Genomic DNA, 18,091 nt, shown 5'->3' with positions numbered 1-18,091 from the left:
GCAGGCAGACAGAAACGTCTCTACTTTTGTCCCCCAGCCCCCCGAGAACCGCCGTGCAAGTTTCCCACGGACACAAACTTCACAGGCCCAGAACGTTTCGAGAGGAGGCGTTGTGAACCTCGCAGCGCCCACTTACCTAACCGACAGCACTGGGCCTACGGGCACTCGCTCAACTTCTGGCCCGGAGCACCACGGCTCCGAAGTGGGCACTGGCATCTTTTTTTCTTTTTTTTTTTTTGAGACAGAGTTTCGCTCGTTACCCAGGCTGGAGTGCAATGGCGCGATCTCGGCTCACCGCAACCTCTGCCTCCTGGGTTCAGGCAATTCTCCTGCCTCACCCTCCTGAGTAGCTGGGATTACAGGCACGTGCCACCATGCCCAGCTAATTTTTTGTATTTTTAATAGAGACGGGATTTCACCATGTTGACCAGGATGGTCTCGATCTCTTGACCTCGTTATCCACCCGCCTCGGCCTCCCAAAGTGCTGGGATTACAGGCGTGAGCCACCGCGCCCGGCCTGCACTGGCATCTTTTATACAAATAAAGTAAGGTGGAGGCCGGCCCCGAGGCCTCACGCCTGTAATCCCAGCGCTTGGGAAGGCCGAGGTGGGTGGATGGCCTGAGGTCCAGAGTTCGAGACCAGCCTGGCCAACATGGCGAAACCCCATCTCTACTAAAAGCACAGAAATTCACCAGGTGTGGTCGTGGTGGCAGGTGCCTATAATCCACGACGCTGAGGCAGAATTGCTTGAACCCGGGAGGCGGAGATTGCAATGAGCCAATATCGTGTCATTGCACTCTAGCCTGGGCAACAGATCGAGATTCCATCTCAAAAACAAAACAAAAACAGAAAAGCCAAAACCTGAAGCTAAGAACTAAACCACCTGGGAGGTGATAGCGGAAAAAGGAAGGAACACTTGCAGGGTAACCTATTCAGCTTCTGAAGTTTTAGTTATTACAAAGCTTTCCTCAAAACTTTGATTAATCCGCCCTATTAATGCCAAAACCATTCAAAAGGAATATGAGGTCATGAAAATCAAATTCCCTGGATTCAGTCAATTTGGAGGGCCATTCAAAGCACTGTGACAGAAAGGACAGTGGATTTGGCTCTGTGTTTTAAATAGTGGAAGAGCAAGTTGCCATATGTTCTGCTCTTTGAAAAGAGTGGTTGTTACAGAGCAAGTATGTGTGTTTGGGAGGAAAAGGGAAAAAATAAACTGCCCGCCTCCATCAGACACTATAACCACTCATGGATCTTCATATTCTAGAATGGCTACTTTTGATTCCCACCTTTATTTAGAACATTCATCCTTCCCTTCCCTAGCAAGATTCCCATTAAGTATTTTTTTTTCTTCTTTTTTTTCCAGACGAGGTTTCACTATGTTGGCCAGACTGGTCTTGAACTCCTGACCTCTGGTGATCTACTCACCTCAGCCTCCCAAAGTGCTGGGATTCCAGGGGTGAGCCACTGCACCCGGCTCATTTAAGTATTTTTATAGTAAAATTTGATAAGGAACTGATGAAGAGTAGACCAGGAAATGTAAAAATGACCACCCAGCTAACCTATTTATTTTTTTTTGAGATGCAGGTTGCTCTCATTTGCCCAGGCTGGAGTGCAATGGCATAATCTCAGCTCACCACAGCCTCTGCCTCCTCTGTTCAAGCGATTCTACTGCCTCAACCTCCCAAGTAGCTGGTATTACAGGCATGTGCCACCATGCCTGGCTAATTTTACATTTTTAGTAGAGATGGGGTTTCACCATGTTGCTCAGGCTAATCTTGAACTCCTGACCTCAGGTGATCCACCCGCCTCAGCCTCCGAAAGTATTGGGATTTCAGGCGTGACCACTGTGCCCGCTATCTAACACATTTCTTACCCTATCACCTTTCATACCTGTGAAATGATGGTAGTAATGGGTGTGTCTATGTAGCGCTGGTTGTGGTGAAGATTAAAGATGGTAACGTATGAGAGAACTTTGAAAACAAAGGAGTAAATCTGTGTAGTTACTACTCATCCCCATCTATTTCTAAAGCAGACAGATCAACTGAAAATTATACCATATAAATAGGTAGAATCATCCAGCATACGTTGGATCCTTTTTTTCTTTTTTTGAGACACAGTTTTGCTTTGTCACCCAAGCTGGAGTACAGTGATGTGATCTTGGCTCACTGCAGCCTTGACCTTCCAGACTCAAGTCATCCTACCTGCTTCCCAAATAGCTGGGACCACAGGCACACACCACCATGCCAGACTAATTTTTGTATTTTTGTAGAGACAGGGGTTTCAGCATGCTGCCCAGGCTGGTATCAAACTCCTGGGCTCAAGAGATCCACTCGCCTTGGCATCCCAAAGTGTTAGAATTATAGGCGTGAGCCACCAGGCCTGGCAAATACTTTCTTGATAAAGGTACAAAGATACCATTCAGCTGTGACACAGCTACTGGCTGTCTTGGAATGAACAGTTTCTTGAGCTGAGGAGCATGATGATCTGTATGCTACTTATCTACCTACTTTCACTAAGTATTTATACTTGCTATTTATTGACCACCAGAAAGTCGTACCATATGAATACTTCTCTTTTCCTCTAGTAACCGAGAAAATGGTACAAGAGTTTATCTACTCTTGCTCTGTGTGTATATATATATTTGCATGAGCATACAACCCCTCCACCCCAATATTATCAGCTTACTACAGTTGGTTAGAGTATGCTATATATTAGCTACTTGGAAATACCTTCTGGCACTCTAAATATGCTTAAGCTGCAAAGCATACTCACTATCAAAGTCCATTATCTGAGCTCATAAAGCTTCAGTCTGTGTCCACTTTTATTCCCATGACTTAAGTGGAAACCTGAATGTGGTTTAACTTCTTAAAAATACCATGTGCTAGGCTGGGCATGGTGGCTGACGCCTGTAATTCCAGCACTTTCGGAGGTGGAGGCAGGTGAATCACAAAGTCAAGAGATCGAGACCATCCTGGCCAACATGGTGAAATCCCATTTCTACTAAAAATACAAAAATTAGCTGGGCGTGGTAGTGCGTGCCTGTAGCCCCAGCTACTCAGGAGGCCAAGGCAGGAGAATCGCTTGAACCCAGGAGGCGGAGGTTGCAGTGAGCTGAGATCATGCCACTGCACTCCAGCCTGGTGACAGAGCACAACTCCAAAAAAAAAAAGCAAACCATGTGCTATAGTGATCAAAACTCCCACCTGCCTTTGTTTTTCCTCTTCTTTTTTCGTACCTGGCATGATAGAAAATCAAAGTTGGTAATTTATTTTTTATTATGTTAAAGATGACAGATCTTGGCTTAAGAAAAAACATTTTTGACTAAAGGAAACATTTTCTTGGAGCTTTTCATTGTTCTGGCTTAAATTTCCTTTTTCAAAGTATCTTTGCATAAGTTAAAGTTAGCACTTTCACAAATACTAGCAGAGTCACTAAATGAAATATTAATATCAAAACAAAAAACATGATTCATGAAGAAGTATTTTATTATTTTGCTGCAAAGCTGTTGCTTCACTGTATAAAAATAGCACCAGCAAATGCAGTGTATTGCAAAATTAAGATAGTGTCGTTCTTCATGTGACACTGTACAAGCAACAAAAGCTCCTTCACTCCCAGTTATTTCCAGTGGACAAATCATTAAGTATTTCACCCCAAATCCACTTACGGATGTACACAAGTTACAATATCATATAAGGCTTAAGAATAACAACATTATCTCTGAATTATGTAATTTTTATAACTAGTTTTTAACATGGATAATTTCATGAATTCTGAATACTAAAGCCTAGTCTAAAAATCACAGGATACTGTGAAAAAGACAAATATTATGTTTATATATAATCATTAGAAAGTTAAAGGGCATTGTCTTTCATTAGCAGTGTGAACAGTAGTTTTTTTCACCATCGATAATACTAAAAGTTGCTATTCTAAGTCTTCTACCCACCACTAATTTAAGACAACTCTGCTGGGTTGTGTTAAATCATACTGGTTTATTTAGCGGTTCCATTTTCACTCCTCAATAGATTTTATGTATTTCTCATACGCTTCTTCACTCATAAGTTCATCTAGTTCTGAAGGATTACTCAGTGTCATCTTGATCAGCCAACCTGCAACCAAAAAACAACCTTATATTCTACATTAACTTTAAAAGAGTCAAATTCATCCAAAATGTAAAAGAAATCTGAGTGCCTGAATCTAGTATTTTTTATAAAAACCATACATTATTTGTTCATGAAACTTTAAATTTTAGCCTTAAGAATTAAATATAAGCCGGGCGCGGTGGCTCAAGCCTGTAATCCCAGCACTTTGGGAGGCCGAGGCGGGTGGATCACGAGGTCGAGAGATCGAGACCATTCTGGTCAACATGGTGAAACCCCGTCTCTACTCAAAATACAAAAAATTAGCTGGGCATGGTGGCATGTGCCTGTAATCCCAGCTACTCAGGAAGCTGAGGCAGGAGAATTGCCTGAACCCAGGAGGCGGAGGTTGCGGTGAGCCGAGATCGCGCCATTGCTCTCCAGCCTGGGTAACAAGAGCGAAACTCCGTCTCAAAAAAAAAAAAAAAAAAAAAAAGAATTAAATATAGTTGTATATCATAAATGAAAATAATTATAGCTAGAATAGATTCCACCATAATAAATTAAGAACCCTTAGGTTGTAATAACCATCAGAACATGACATTTAAAGCTTTAAGGGCTGAGCGTGGCGGCTCAGGCCTGTAATCTCAGTACTTTGGTCAGCCAAGGCAGGCAAATCACTTGAGGCCAGGAGCTCTAGACCAGCTTGGCCAACATGGTGAAACCCCACCTCTATTAAAAACAGAAAAATTAGCTGGGCATAGTGGCAGTCCCTGCAATTTCAGCTACTGGGAGGCTGAGGCAGGAGAACTGCTTGAACCTGGGAAGCAGAGGTTGCAGTGAGCCAAGATGGCGCCACTGTACTCCAGCCCCGGCGACAAATGGAGACTCTGTCTCAAAAAATACTAATAATAAAAATAATTCTTAAATATGTGATCCAAATCTACAAGGCCAGGCATATCTTTAACAAATGGAACACTAACTGCTGAGGTTAACAGGTTTAGAAAGCAATGGTAGTTAGAAGGTCTAGGTGACAGGCAAAAGAGAACTACAACCTAATCTTAACTTTGCCATTTATCAGCCATGTGATGACCCTGACACAGAAATCCTCTGGAGCTGCTATTCAACTACAAAATAGAGAAAATAAGCTTATCTCATTAGTTTATTATAAGGATGAAAATGTGAGAAAACCGACAACTAATGCAAAATATATATATTTTTGACTTCCTATATCATACAGCATGAGTGGCTGTTTTATTTCTGAAAAAGTAAATACTTTGCAGGTGTTTACACCAAAACCAAGGAATCTACAACTGATATTAAGAACCCTGCAAAATAAGGTAATGCTTTTTATCATCAGAGATCTTTTTTTGTTTTGAGACAGTTTCACTCTGTCACTCGGGCTAAAGTGGAACGGTGCAATCTTGGCACACTACCGACTGTAGCCCTGACCTCCCAGGCCCTGGCAATTCTGCCACCTCAGCCTCCCTAGTAACAGGGACTACAGGCACATTCCACCTAGACCAGCTAATTTTTGTATTTCTGTAGAGACAGAGTTTCACCATGTTGCCCAGGCTAGTCTCAAACTCCTGGACTAAAGCAATCCACCCACCTTGGCCTCCCAAAGTGCTGGGATTCAGGCAGGAGCTACTGTGCCTGGCCAGAAATCTTAAACATGCCGGGCGCGGTGGCTCAAGCCTGTAATCCCAGCACTTTGGGAGGCCGAGGCGGGTGGATCACGAGGTCGAGAGATCGAGACCATCCTGGTCGACATGGTGAAACCCCGTCTCTACTAAAAATACAAAAAACTAGCTGGGCGTGGTGGTGCGTGCCTGTAATCCCAGCTACTCAGGAGGCTGAGGCAGGAGAATTGCCTGAGCCCAGGAGGCGGAGGTTGCGGTGAGCCGAGATCGCGCCATTGCACTCCAGCCTGGGTAACAAGAGCGAAACTCCATCTCAAAAAAAAAAAAAAAAAAAAAAGAAATCTTAAACATAACCTTATGTATTCAACTAACCTTTGATTTTATTTTAAAGCAGAACATATCTATTTAGTACCAAGAAGCAGAAAAAGATAAAGTCACAATCAGCTAAGTATGCTTTAACTTCTAGATGAAATATCAACTGTAGCAGTAATTCCTTGAGAAATTTCTAGCAACAGCTTACCATCTTCATAACAAGACTTGTTTACAAGTCCTGGATTTTCTGCAAGAGCTTCATTAATTTCGGTGACTTCTCCTGATAAAGGAGAATAAAGTTCACTAGCAGCTTTCACACTTTCCAAAGCACCAAATTCATCTAAATAGAAAAAAATAAAGAAAGAAAGAAAACATGAAAAGTTAAAAGTCAGTGACTTGAAAGCATAAAACATAAAGAAGTAGATTCCTGTCATACAGCTATGATTTTAAAATTCCAAATTTCTTTTATTTAGAATAAAACAATAAGTTCTGTCAGGCTAAAATAACCTATGACAAGGGTATTTACTGCCTCAATAAAGTGGACATATCTGTCTGTCCCAGACACAGCAAATAACAAATGGTGATATGCCTGAATGCCAGATGTGTCTCAGTTCAGTAAAACTCAATGTTCTTGCAACTTAGATACGGCTCAGAAAAAAAACAAAATGAAAAGTTCAGAATGTTCCAGGGATGGTGAAGTACCTTACATCAGACCACCTTCCTGCAAATAAAAAACCCTGGTGGCTCATGCCTGCAATCGCAGCACTTTGGGGGACTGAGGCAGACAAATCACCTGAGGTCAGTAGTTTCAGACCGGCCTGGCCAACATGGTCTCTACTAAAATACAAAAATATTACCCAGGCATGGTGGTGGGTTCCTGTAAACCCAGCTACTTGGGAGACTGAGCCTGGAGAATTGCTTGAACCCAGGAGATAGAGGTTGCAGTGAGCCAAGACCATGCCACTGCGCTCCAACCTAGGCGACAGCATGAGACTCCATCTCAAAAACAAACAAAAACAAAAAAACACAATGATAAACTCTGAACTACAGGCCAAGCATGGTGGCTCACACCCAAAATCCCAGCACTTTGGGAGGCCAAGACGGGTGGATCACCTGAGGTTAGGGGTTCAAGACCAGCCTGGCCAACATGGTGAAACCCTGTCTCTGCCAAAAAAAAAGAAAAAAAAATTCCTGGTGTGGTGGCACGTGCTTATAGTCTCAGCTACTCAGGTCTCAGCTACTCAGGAAACTTGGGAAGGAGAATTGCTGCAACCTGGGAGGCAGAGGTTGCAGTGAGCCAAGATTGCACCACTGCATTCTAGCTCAGGTGAAAGAATGAGACTCTGTCTCAAACAAACAAACAAACAAACAAAACAAAAAAACAAAACAAAAAAAAACAATGAACTAAACATAAAAAACAATTTATACATTGAGTATCCCTTATCCAAAATCCCTGGGACCTGAGTATCCCTTATCCAAAATCCCTTTCGATTTTTGAATATGTGCATTATACTTACCAGTTGAGCATCCCATATTTGAAAATCTGGAATCTGAAATGCTCCAATGAGCATTTCCTTTGAGTATCATGTTGGTGCTCAAAAATTTTCAGATTTTGGAACATTCTGGATTTCAGATGTTTGGATTTGTGATGCTCAACTATATATGAAGGCTTTGTAGAGTGATCAAAGGGGAGTCAATCCTTGAAAGAAGGGAACCAAACTGAATGAGATCTTCATTTATTCAATTTGTTCCCTGACAACAATGCCCCACCTAAAGAGCACAGGGTGACTAAAACACAAGCTGAAAATGATAGTTTCATTTGCTTGTGAGGTCAGGGGATGGAGTGAGGGGCTGCCAAAGCGGCTGGAAATTCTGGATTGAAATCCTACAAAGAAGGGAACCATGGTGAAGAGAAAACACAGTTAACCAAACAGATCCCAAAACGACCTACACGTTAGCATTAGCAGAGAAATATAACGCAGCTAATCCGGACATTCTAGACCCGAAAAGTATAACATCTGAAATAAAAAATAGAATGGAGAGCATAAACAGCAGACTAGAGACAGAAGAAATGATCAGTGAACATAAAGCAAGATAAACTGAAGTTAACCAATCTAGTGTAGCCGGGCATGGTGGCTCATGCCTGTAATCCCAGCATTTTGGGAGGCTGAAGCGGGTGGATCACTTGAGGTCAGGAGTTTGAGACCAGCTTGGCCAACATGACAAAAGTCCATCTCTACTAAAAACACGAGAATTAGCTGTGCCTGGTGGTGGGTGCCTATAATCCCAGCTACTTGGGAGGCAGAGACAGAGAAGTATTTGAACCTGGGAGGTAGGGGTTGCCATGAGCTGAGATCACACCACTGCACTCCAGCCTGGGCAACACAGCAAGACACCATCTCAAAAAAAAAAAAAAAAAAAAAAGAAAAATAGAACAGCTTAAAAAAAGCCTGAAAAGTTAAGACCCTCAGGGACCTATGGGACAGTATCAAGTGATTTGACGAACACGTCAAATCACAGAAGAAAAAAGGAATGAAGTGGGAAGAAAAAGAAATCATGACTAAAAAAGAAGTCTCCAAATTGAATGAGAAAAAAAAAATTCAATCTACAGATTCAAGAAGCTTGATCTGTCCCACAAAAGCAGCCAAACATAACATACACTGTGTGATTCCTTTCAAAGGAAATTAAAGAATAGGCCAAATTAACCTTGGTGTAGAAATAAGAGGTCACCTATTTGATGGGGAAGGCTTACGCAGGTGTATACATTTGTTAAAACTCATTGAATTGTATACTTCTGGTCCATGCATCTCACTATATGTAGATTTTACATCAAGTTGAAAAACTACCTTTAGCAGAATCTCTTAAAAGGGTATTCATTAGTTTAAGGATATTATCTAACATATTGATATTAATAGACTTTTTCTTTCTTTTGAGATGGAGTCTCACTCTATCACCCAGGCTGGAGTGCAGTGATGGGATCTCAGCTCACTGCAAACTCCCTTTGCCTCTGGGGTTCCAGCAATTCTCCTACCTCAGCCTCCCAAATAGCAATTACTTTTGCACCAACCTAATATTTGGGTCCAAAGCACTCTAATTGGCTGGGTGCAGTGACTCACGCTTATAATCCCAGCACTTTGGGAGCATGAGGCGGGTGGATCACTTGAGATCAGGAGTTCTAGACCAGCCTGGCCAACATGAGGAAACTCCGTCTCTGCTAAAAATACAAAAATTAGCTGGGTGTGGTGTCACACGCCTAAATGCACAGAAATCACTTAAACCTGGGAGGCGGAGGTTGCTGTGAGCCAAGATGGCGCCACTGCACTTCAGCCCGGGTGACAAAGTGAGACTGTCTAAAAAAATACATAAATTTTAAAAAGCATTCTAATGAATCCAGGGTACAAAGAAGTTACTATTTAATGTAAAGATCAAGTAATGAAAATTCATGTCATGCATCATTCCAAGATCCTAAGAACACTCACCTTGTTTATTCAATTTTGTCCCAACTTCAGGCAGACTACAGTAAACAACATCTCCCAACGCTTCCTAAATAAAACAAGGCAAAACCAAAAAATCGCTAAGAAACTAAAACTAAACCCTCCAGTAAACAGAACAAGCCAAACATGGAATCCTCTATAATTTAAGATTTAGTACATATTTTATACTTGAGGAGCTACATTCTTGGGTTTTCCTTAAAACCCTTTAAACATATAAAAATTAATCTTGGCCATGCACGGTAGTTCATGCCTGTAATCCCAGCACTTTGAGAGGCCCAAGGTAAGGGTAACACTTGAGATCAGAAGTTTGAGACCAGCCTGGTTGATATGGTGAAACTTGGTCTCTACTAAAAATACAAAAATTAGCCAGGCATGGTGGCAGGCACTTGTAATCCCAGGAGGAGGCAGGAGGCTGAGGCAGGAGAATTGCTTGAACCGGGGAGGCAGAGGTTGCAGTTAGCTGAGATTGCACCTCTGCGCTCCAGCCTTGGCAACAGAGCGAGACTCCATCACAAAAACAAAAATAAATGCCTGGGCTTGGTGATTCATGCCTGTAATCCCAGCTCTTAGGGAGGTAGAGGTGGGAGGACAGCTTGAGCCCAGAAGTTCAAGACCTGGCTGGGCAATATAGCAAGACCCGTTCTCCAAAAATAAACGATAAAATAAAATTATTTAAAAACTATTCTCGCCGGGCGCGGTGGCTCAAGCCTGTAATCCCAGCACTTTGGGAGGCCGAGGCGGGTGGATCACGAGGTCAAGAGATCGAGACCATCCTGGTCAACATGGTGAAACCCCGTCTCTACTAAAGATACAAAAAATTAGCTGGGCATGGTGGCACGTGCCTGTAATCCCAGCTACTCAGGAGGCTGAGGCAGGAGAATTGCCTGAACCCAGGAGGCGGAGGTTGCGGTGAGCCGAGATGGCGCCATTGCACTCCAGCCTGGGTAACAAGAGCGAAACTCCGTCTCAAAAAAAAAAAAAAAAAAACTATTCTCAACTCAGGAGCTACAAGAAACCAGCCACCAGCCAGATTTGGCTCATAAACTGTAGCAACCCAACACAAGCCACATGCCCCAGACAACACTGCCAGTTATTTGTTTAGTTTGTTTTTGAGACAGAGTTTCACTCTTGTTGCCCAGGCTGGAGTGCAGTGGTGTGATCTTGGTTCACTGCAGCCTCCGCCTCTCAGGTTCAAGTGATTCTCCTGCCTCAGCCTCCTAAGTAGTTGGGATTACAGGTGCCCACCACCATGCCTGGCTTTTGTTTCTTATTTTTTGGTAGAGACAGGGTTTCACCGTGTTGGCCAGGCTGGCCTTGAACGTCTGAGCTCAGGTGATCAACTAGCCTCAACCTGGGATTACAGGCGTGAGCTACCGTGCCCAGCCAACAAGGATAGCTCTTACGAGCAGGAACATACTTGGTGCTCTTCCACCTCTGCAGTTTTATGTACACCATTAACCCCACTGCATTCGCTAAAATCCTGCTCACTGAGTCTACAAATCATAATCCTCATGCCTTGTACTCCCTAAAGACCTTGACTCCAGAAAGAAGTGGTATCTCCATAAGGTAAGTGAATTACAACCCCACCGTTCTGATGCCATCGGGTAACATTTGCAAGTGATTCCCTGGCAGGTGATTCCCCTGACAAAGAAACTCTAGGAGGTTAGGATGACATCTTACACAATACCTCATAAAATACTCAATACTGGGCCTCACAGTAGGTACAGAGAGATGCCAAGGAAGATATAATTGACATTGATTCTCAACACACAAGAATCTAACATGTCTGAGGAATTTTGTGCAGTCATGTGCCGCCTCATGGCATTTTGGTCAAGAGCAGACCACACACATGACAGTGGTCCCATGAAATGGTAATATAGTGAGTATCAGTTATCCAAAATGCTTGGCAGCAGAAGTGCTTTGGATTTCAGATTTTGGAATACTTACATTACGCTTAACAGATAAGCACTCCTAATCCAAGATTCCAGAATCCAAAATGTTCCAGTTAGCATTTGGTACTCAAAAAGTTTCAGATTTTTGGAGTATTTCAGGAATTGGAGATGCTCAACCTGTACCGTATTTTTACTGTACCTTTTCTATGTTTTAATAGACAATGTGTTATAATTGTCTACACTATTCAGTATAGTAACATGCGATACAGATTTGTAGCCCAGGAGCAAAGCCTCTACCATATAGCCGAGGTATATGTGTAAGGGCTAAACCATCTAGGTGTGTGTAAGGGCACTCTAGGAGGCTCACACAAGTACAGAATCCCCTAGGAGGCATTCCTCAGAACATAGCTCCGTCATCAAATGACACACGACTGTATTCCCATCAGTCAACGTTCCCCCCTCCCCGGCTCACCCAGTACATACAACCAGTTGAAAATCACTCACCACGCTGGTATTTCGCTTCTCGTTTTCTCTTACACAGAAAAGACGGGCTACATGCAAGCCTTCCCTGTGTGTATCCTGCGTCTTTTGGGGTTTTCCTTCTTCCCGTCCTCCTGGTCACATGTGTATCACTGTCCCCATAAAATGCTGGTAACACCCCTGCCCTTCTGCTTGCTCTTCCTTTTTCCTCTTTCCTAACTGCCCAGTGTAAAACGCACACATGTCCTTCTTGAATAAGATGTTTGCTACTTTCAGTGTTAAAGCTTGCAACATATCTTAAAATACCACATAATGCCCCATCTAAATTATGTTTTACTTAATTCACCTCTGATTGTTTTTCTCCATCTTTCTTTTCTTTTTTTGAGATGGAGTATCACTCTATGACCTGCGCTAGAGTGCAGTGGTGCGATCTCGGCTCACTGCAACTTCTGCCTCACAGGTTCAGGTGATTCTCCTGTCTCAGCTAGCTGGGATTACAGGTGTGCAACACCAGGCCCAGCTAATTTTTGCATTTTGCAGTGACACGATCATGACTCACTGCAGCCTCAACCTCCTGGGCTCCATCAGTTCTCCTGCCTTAGCCTCCTGAGTAGCTGGGACCCCAGGCATGAACCACCATGGCTGGGCTAATTTTTTTTTTTTTTTAACTTTTGGTAGAGATGGAGTCTCACAATGTTGACTAGGCTGCTCTTGAACTCCTGGCCTCAAGTAATTCTCCTGCCTCAGCCTCCCAAAGTGTTGGGATTACAGACATGAGCCACCTCACACAGCCTAAACACTTTTTAAAAGACAGAGATAAAGCAAATTATGCAGGCGCACACTTCACAAATATTTGAATATAATCCAATACCTGTGCAAAATTGCTGATTCCCACTGTTCCAATACCATTTTCTGTTGTTATCCATTCATGTTTCTCTGTGAATTTACGCACTAAAACAGAAGACCAGTATTTCAGAAAAGCAGTAGCATTACTTCTTAAAAAGCACTTTTCATTATCGTTGCTGTCAAAAGACTTTCCCAGTATTTGTGTTTGACCTGCTGACACTACCTTTAAATAGTACATGGCCCAGGAAAGAAGGATGATCACGTCCAGAGGTGACGCGTTTAAACAGCAGTGCCATGTAAGCCAGGATGGCTTGATCTTAACACCTGGTGCATCTTTTGGAGACTGGATTGTTTGCTTTAACATTACTTAGCCTAAATCACAAAAGAAAATTTTGGAGCATATTTCAAATGTATACTTAACGAATACTGGTCTGTCTTGAAAAAAATAAATAAATAAAATAAAAAATAAAAAAATCTGTCCCTCTGAAGACAGATTTAGAGTGATGAGGTTTAGGGAGGCAGCATAAAGATGGCTTATATAAGAAACAATTTAACAATAACAACAACAAATAATAATAAGGTACCTCTTGGAGGTTGCAGTGAGCCGAAATGATGCCACTGCACTCCAGCCTGGTGACAGAATGAGACTCCATCATAAATAAATAAATAAACAAACAAGGTGCCTCTTTAGGCAGAGTTGACCTAAGAGGGTTTCACTGCAGCTTGGTTTTAAAGTAAAATTTTACAGGAATGAAACTCACCTCCTGCAACAACTATAATTTGACTAAGTTCTTAAAATGCTACTTCAATCAAATGCAAGCCTCTCCTTGAAGACAGTACTACCGTCACTTAAAGAAGAAAACTAAGATCAGAAGTCAACAGTCTTCTCAGACCTAAGCCATGAGTTGGTGGGAAGGCAAGCTCTGCTCATCATTCACTGGACAAGTTCAACCCCTGACTTACTCAGCACTTCTCCAAAGACATGGTCACACGATTCAGGGAATCCAGAAAGAAAGACCTCTCAGTGTTCAAGAGATGTAAAAACAGTTATTTAGGATAAAAGTTAAAAGTACTTACCTAAGAGACTAATATTTTTTAAAAAGAATATGCTATGTTAAATATATTTCATATTCTGATGCCAAGGGTTTTTCCAAAACAATGCAACATAAGTTAATAGGAAAATGGTTAGCTCAAAAACTCTTTTATTTCATTTATTTTTTTTTTTTTTGAGGCGGAGTTTCACTCTTGTTACCCAGGCTGGAGTGCAATGGCGCTATCACGGCTCACCGCGACCTCTGCCTCCTGGGTTCAGGCAATTCTCCTGCCTCAGCCTCCTGAGTAGCTGGGATTACAGGCACATGCCACCATGCCCAGCTAATTTTTTGTATTTTTAGTAGAGACGGGGTTTCACCTTGTTGACCAGATGGTCTCGATCTCTTGACCTCGTGATCCACCCGCCTCGGCCTCCCAAAGTGCTGGGATTACAGGCATAAGCCACCGCGCCCGGCCTCAAATACTCTTTTAAAGAAGCCTTGCTAGTGGCTTATGCCTGTATCCCAGCACTTTGGGAGGCCGAGGCAGGTGGATCATGAGGCAGGTAGATCACAAGGTCTGGAGTTCAAGACCAGCCTGGCCAATATGTCAAAACCCTGTCTCTACTAAAAAAATTACCCAGGTGTGGTGGCACATGCATGTAATTCCAGCTACTTGGGAGGCTGAGGCAGGAGCATTGCTTGAACCCAGGAGGTGGAGGTTGCAGTGAGCTGAGTCCATGCCACTACTCCAGAATGGGCGACAGAGCAAGACTCTGTCTCAAAACAATAAAAATAAAAATATAGTTGCTTAACCAAATCATGGGCATTGATATTTTGGGCAATATTTAACTAGATAACTAAAGAAAGCAAACAGCTAGGGATAGTGCAACACTGAATAAAACGAGACTTGAAATGAAATTCTCATCTGAGAAAGGCTTTACCTTTGTAATCAAATTGGTGATGTAAGGTTCCCTGTCACAAATAGACCAGACAGAATATTAGCAAGAGAGCCTAAGTAAATCTTTCTGCTGCAAATTTTGGAATAAATTTTTCAACCATTCCAGCTCCAAACAGGAATCTGAAACAGTGAATTTAATGAGACAAGAGCCATCACTGATCTACACAATCGAAGAAGCCAAAGTTTTAATTTTTTTTTAAAACAGAGTCTTGCTGTGTTGCCCAGGCTGCAGTGCAATGGTGCCATCTTAGATCACTGCAAACTCCGCCTCCCGGGTTCAGGCGATTCTCCTGCCTCAGCCTCCTGAGTAGCTTGGATTACAGGCGCATGTCACCATGCCTGACTAATTTTGTATTTTTAGTAGAGACAGGGTTTTCACCATTTCGGTCAGGTTGCTCTAAAACTCCTGACCTCGTGATCCGCCGCTCCGCCTCTCAAAGTGCCGGGATTACAGGTGTTAGCCACCGCGCCCGGCCAAGCTCGAATTCTTAAAAAGGAGCAGTTAGTGTCTCAAGCATTTGGACATAAAGAAAATTGTTTGGGCCGGGCGCGGTGGCTCAAGCCTGTAATCCCAGCACTTTGGGAGGCCGAGGCAGGTGGATCACGACGTCAAGAGATCGAGACCATCCTGGTCGACATGGTGAAACCCCGTCTCTACTAAAAATACAAAAAATTAGCTGGGCATGGTGGGGCGTGCCTGTAATTCCAGCTACTCGGGAAGCTGAGGCAGGAGAATTGCCTGAACCCAGGAGGCGGAGGTTGCGGTGAGCCGAGATTGCGCCATTGCACTCCAGCCTGGGTAACGAGAGCGAAACTCCGTCTCAAAAAAGAAAAGAAAAGAAAAGAAAATTGTTGACAGGGCGCCATGGCTCACGCCTGTAATCCCAGCACTTTGGGAGGCCGAGGTGGGTGGATCCCTTGAAATCAAGAGTTTGAGACTAGCCTGGACAACGTGACAAAACCCTGTCTCTAGTAAAAATACAAAAATCAGCTGGACGTGGGGACGGGTGCCTGTGATCCCAGCTACTCAGGAGACTGAGGTAGGAGAAACGCTTGACTCCAGGAGGCGGAGGTTGCAGAGTCCAGAGATCGCACCCCTGCCTTTCAGCCTGGGTAACAGAGCAAGACTCCGTTTCAAAAAAAAAGAAAGAAAAGAAAAAAGAAAATTGTTTTTCCTCTGCGATTAATTGTGCTGAACTAGCACAAATGGCCGAGACATTTATGGGCAGGTCTCCCAGTTATTTCAAGTCTTTGAGTTAGGCCTCATTTCACCAAGAAAACATGAATGATCCAATACTTCTGTAGAGTACAAAAGATTTTATCTTACTTGCTTTGGGGAAATAGCTGAAACTTAAAAGTTATGATTGTTTTATCTAAAAAAGTCTAGATCTGGTGCTTTAATTTTCATTTTATTTCGGAGTTTCCAGTACAGGTCCATTTAGTAAACCAAAGGCCTCCCCATTTGGGGTCTCAATGATGCACGCAGAAGGGAGTAAACTCAGGCCACTGAGACACTTAGGCGACGCGCGTCTGGCTTCTGCAGGGAGCCCCCGACCTGCCCGCGGGACCTGCCGGGCCACCCCCACCTCAGCGTCCCGCAGGTCCCACCTCCTGGCTGCCTGCAACCTCCAGGGCAAAGGCTGTTCGCAGGTCCTCCCACTGCTTAAGAGGGAAAAGCGGTGACAGAACCGGGGATCCCAACAGAAGGAAGAAGGGGACAGTGTCTGCGCTCCCTCCGCCCTGGTGGCTCAGGAGCGGGACACCTCAGTGTCCACTGAGTCCAGCTGGACCCAGGACAAGCAGCCCAGAAGGGGAGGCAGCGGCTGCCCACGTGCCTGCCGCACTTACCCGAAAGCAGAGCGGGCCCCGTGCGCAGCTTCCGGACCGCGCCCGCCCCCAGCTGCCAGGGCCTCAGCGGGCAGGACGCGGCGGGTGACGGGACCGTGCGCAGGGTGCAGAGCACGGCCCGCACGCTCCGCGCCGCTCGCAGCGCCATGTTCGCAGGGGTACCGGGGTCGCGGCGCAGCGCCTCGGCCACCCGCTCGGGGAGGTGGAGTGGGGCGTGGCGTGGCGGGGCGAAGCGGGGAGGGGCGGGGCAGCTCCCACAGGAACCAGCCGGCTGGACCCAAGCTCGGAGGCGGGGCCGCGGGGGCGGGACAGAGCCTGTTTGGGCAGAGTGCGGAGGGAGGAGACTCCCGGGAGAGGGGGCGGGCCAGGGCCTGATTGGGCAGCGCGCGGAGGACAGAGACTTCAGGGCCTGGCGCGACCTCGGATAGGGCGACGCTCAAGAGGGGCGTGGTCATGGGGAAGAACCTGAGGCCCGGATGAGGCGGTACCGAGGGGCGGGGACTAGCGTGACGGGCCTAGGTCTGATTGGGCTGCCCCGGGGAGGAGGCGGTGCCTGGCGGGGGCGGGGCCTAGCAGCAGGCTTGGGTCCGCAGAGAGTGAGAGTTGGGTCAGCAACTTTCCGGTGTCTCCGGTCCTTGGGGTGTGCTCAGCGCTGCCTCACCGCGGTCCCCGGGAGAAGAGCTTCAAGGGAACGATGACTTGCTGGGCCAGCACATTCTCACACAGTTGAACCCTGGCGTCCTGGGGAAGGCAAGGCACCCCCAGTCCTGTTCAAGGATGCGATCCAGTTCTTTTAGAAGATCAAGGTCACCCAGAGCGGGATTCACAGCAAGGTCCAGCCAGAATCACGCCAGCCGAAAGTGGTCGTTGGACATTGGCCAAAGTCTAGCTGACACACGTGCCGTCCTGACTTTTTGCAATGTTATGAGGACTAACCTCTGACCTTATTCTTCTCTTGCCCAAATTCTTATCTAAGGGGCTGTACAAACAAAAAGATCTTAGAGGGGTTTTATATAACACTGTAACGTGGCTTACTTTCCACCCTGACTCTGGCATAACATCACAGGACAGATAAAGAAGTAAATAAGGCCGGGCGCGGTGGCTCAAGCCTGTAATCCCAGCACTTCGGGAGGCCGAGGCGGGTGGATCACCAGGTTGAGAGATGGAGACCATCCTGGTCAACATGGTGAAACCCCGTCTCTACTACAAATACAAAAAAACTAGCTGGGCGTGGTGGCGCGTGCCTGTAATCCCAGCTACTCAGGAGGCTGAGGCAGGAGAATTGCCTGAGCCCAGGAGGCGGAGGTTGCGATGAGCCGAGATTGCGCCATTGCACTCCAGCCTGGGTAACAAGAGCGAAACTCCGTCTCAAAAAAAAAAAAAAAAAAAAAAAAAAAAAAAAGTAAATAAAAATACTTTACCCCCCAAATATGTTTCTTTGCGAAGAACCACCTGCAAAGCCGTTCTTGGGAAAATATGCAACTGAATTAAGAATGTCTATTAA

General features: G+C 44.8%; 1 protein-coding gene across 1 annotated transcript; it reads right to left on the bottom strand.

Moving 5' to 3' along the window:
• Positions 1-3,248: 3,248 nt before the first annotated feature.
• Positions 3,249-16,882, bottom strand: GCSH (glycine cleavage system protein H). Its single transcript, XM_039478248.2, has 5 exons — positions 16,588-16,882; positions 12,773-12,852; positions 9,515-9,578; positions 6,244-6,375; positions 3,249-4,110 (listed from the first exon to the last, which is right to left on the bottom strand). The coding sequence occupies exons 1-5, from the start codon at positions 16,733-16,735 to the stop codon at positions 4,013-4,015; spliced, it is 522 nt and encodes a 173-aa protein (XP_039334182.1). The 5' UTR covers positions 16,736-16,882; the 3' UTR covers positions 3,249-4,012.
• Positions 16,883-18,091: the final 1,209 nt, after the last annotated feature.

Source organism: Saimiri boliviensis, chromosome 1, assembly GCF_048565385.1.
Source record: "Saimiri boliviensis isolate mSaiBol1 chromosome 1, mSaiBol1.pri, whole genome shotgun sequence".
Lineage (NCBI taxonomy): Eukaryota > Metazoa > Chordata > Mammalia > Primates > Cebidae > Saimiri > Saimiri boliviensis.
This window is presented reverse-complemented; position numbering and strand designations above follow the sequence as displayed.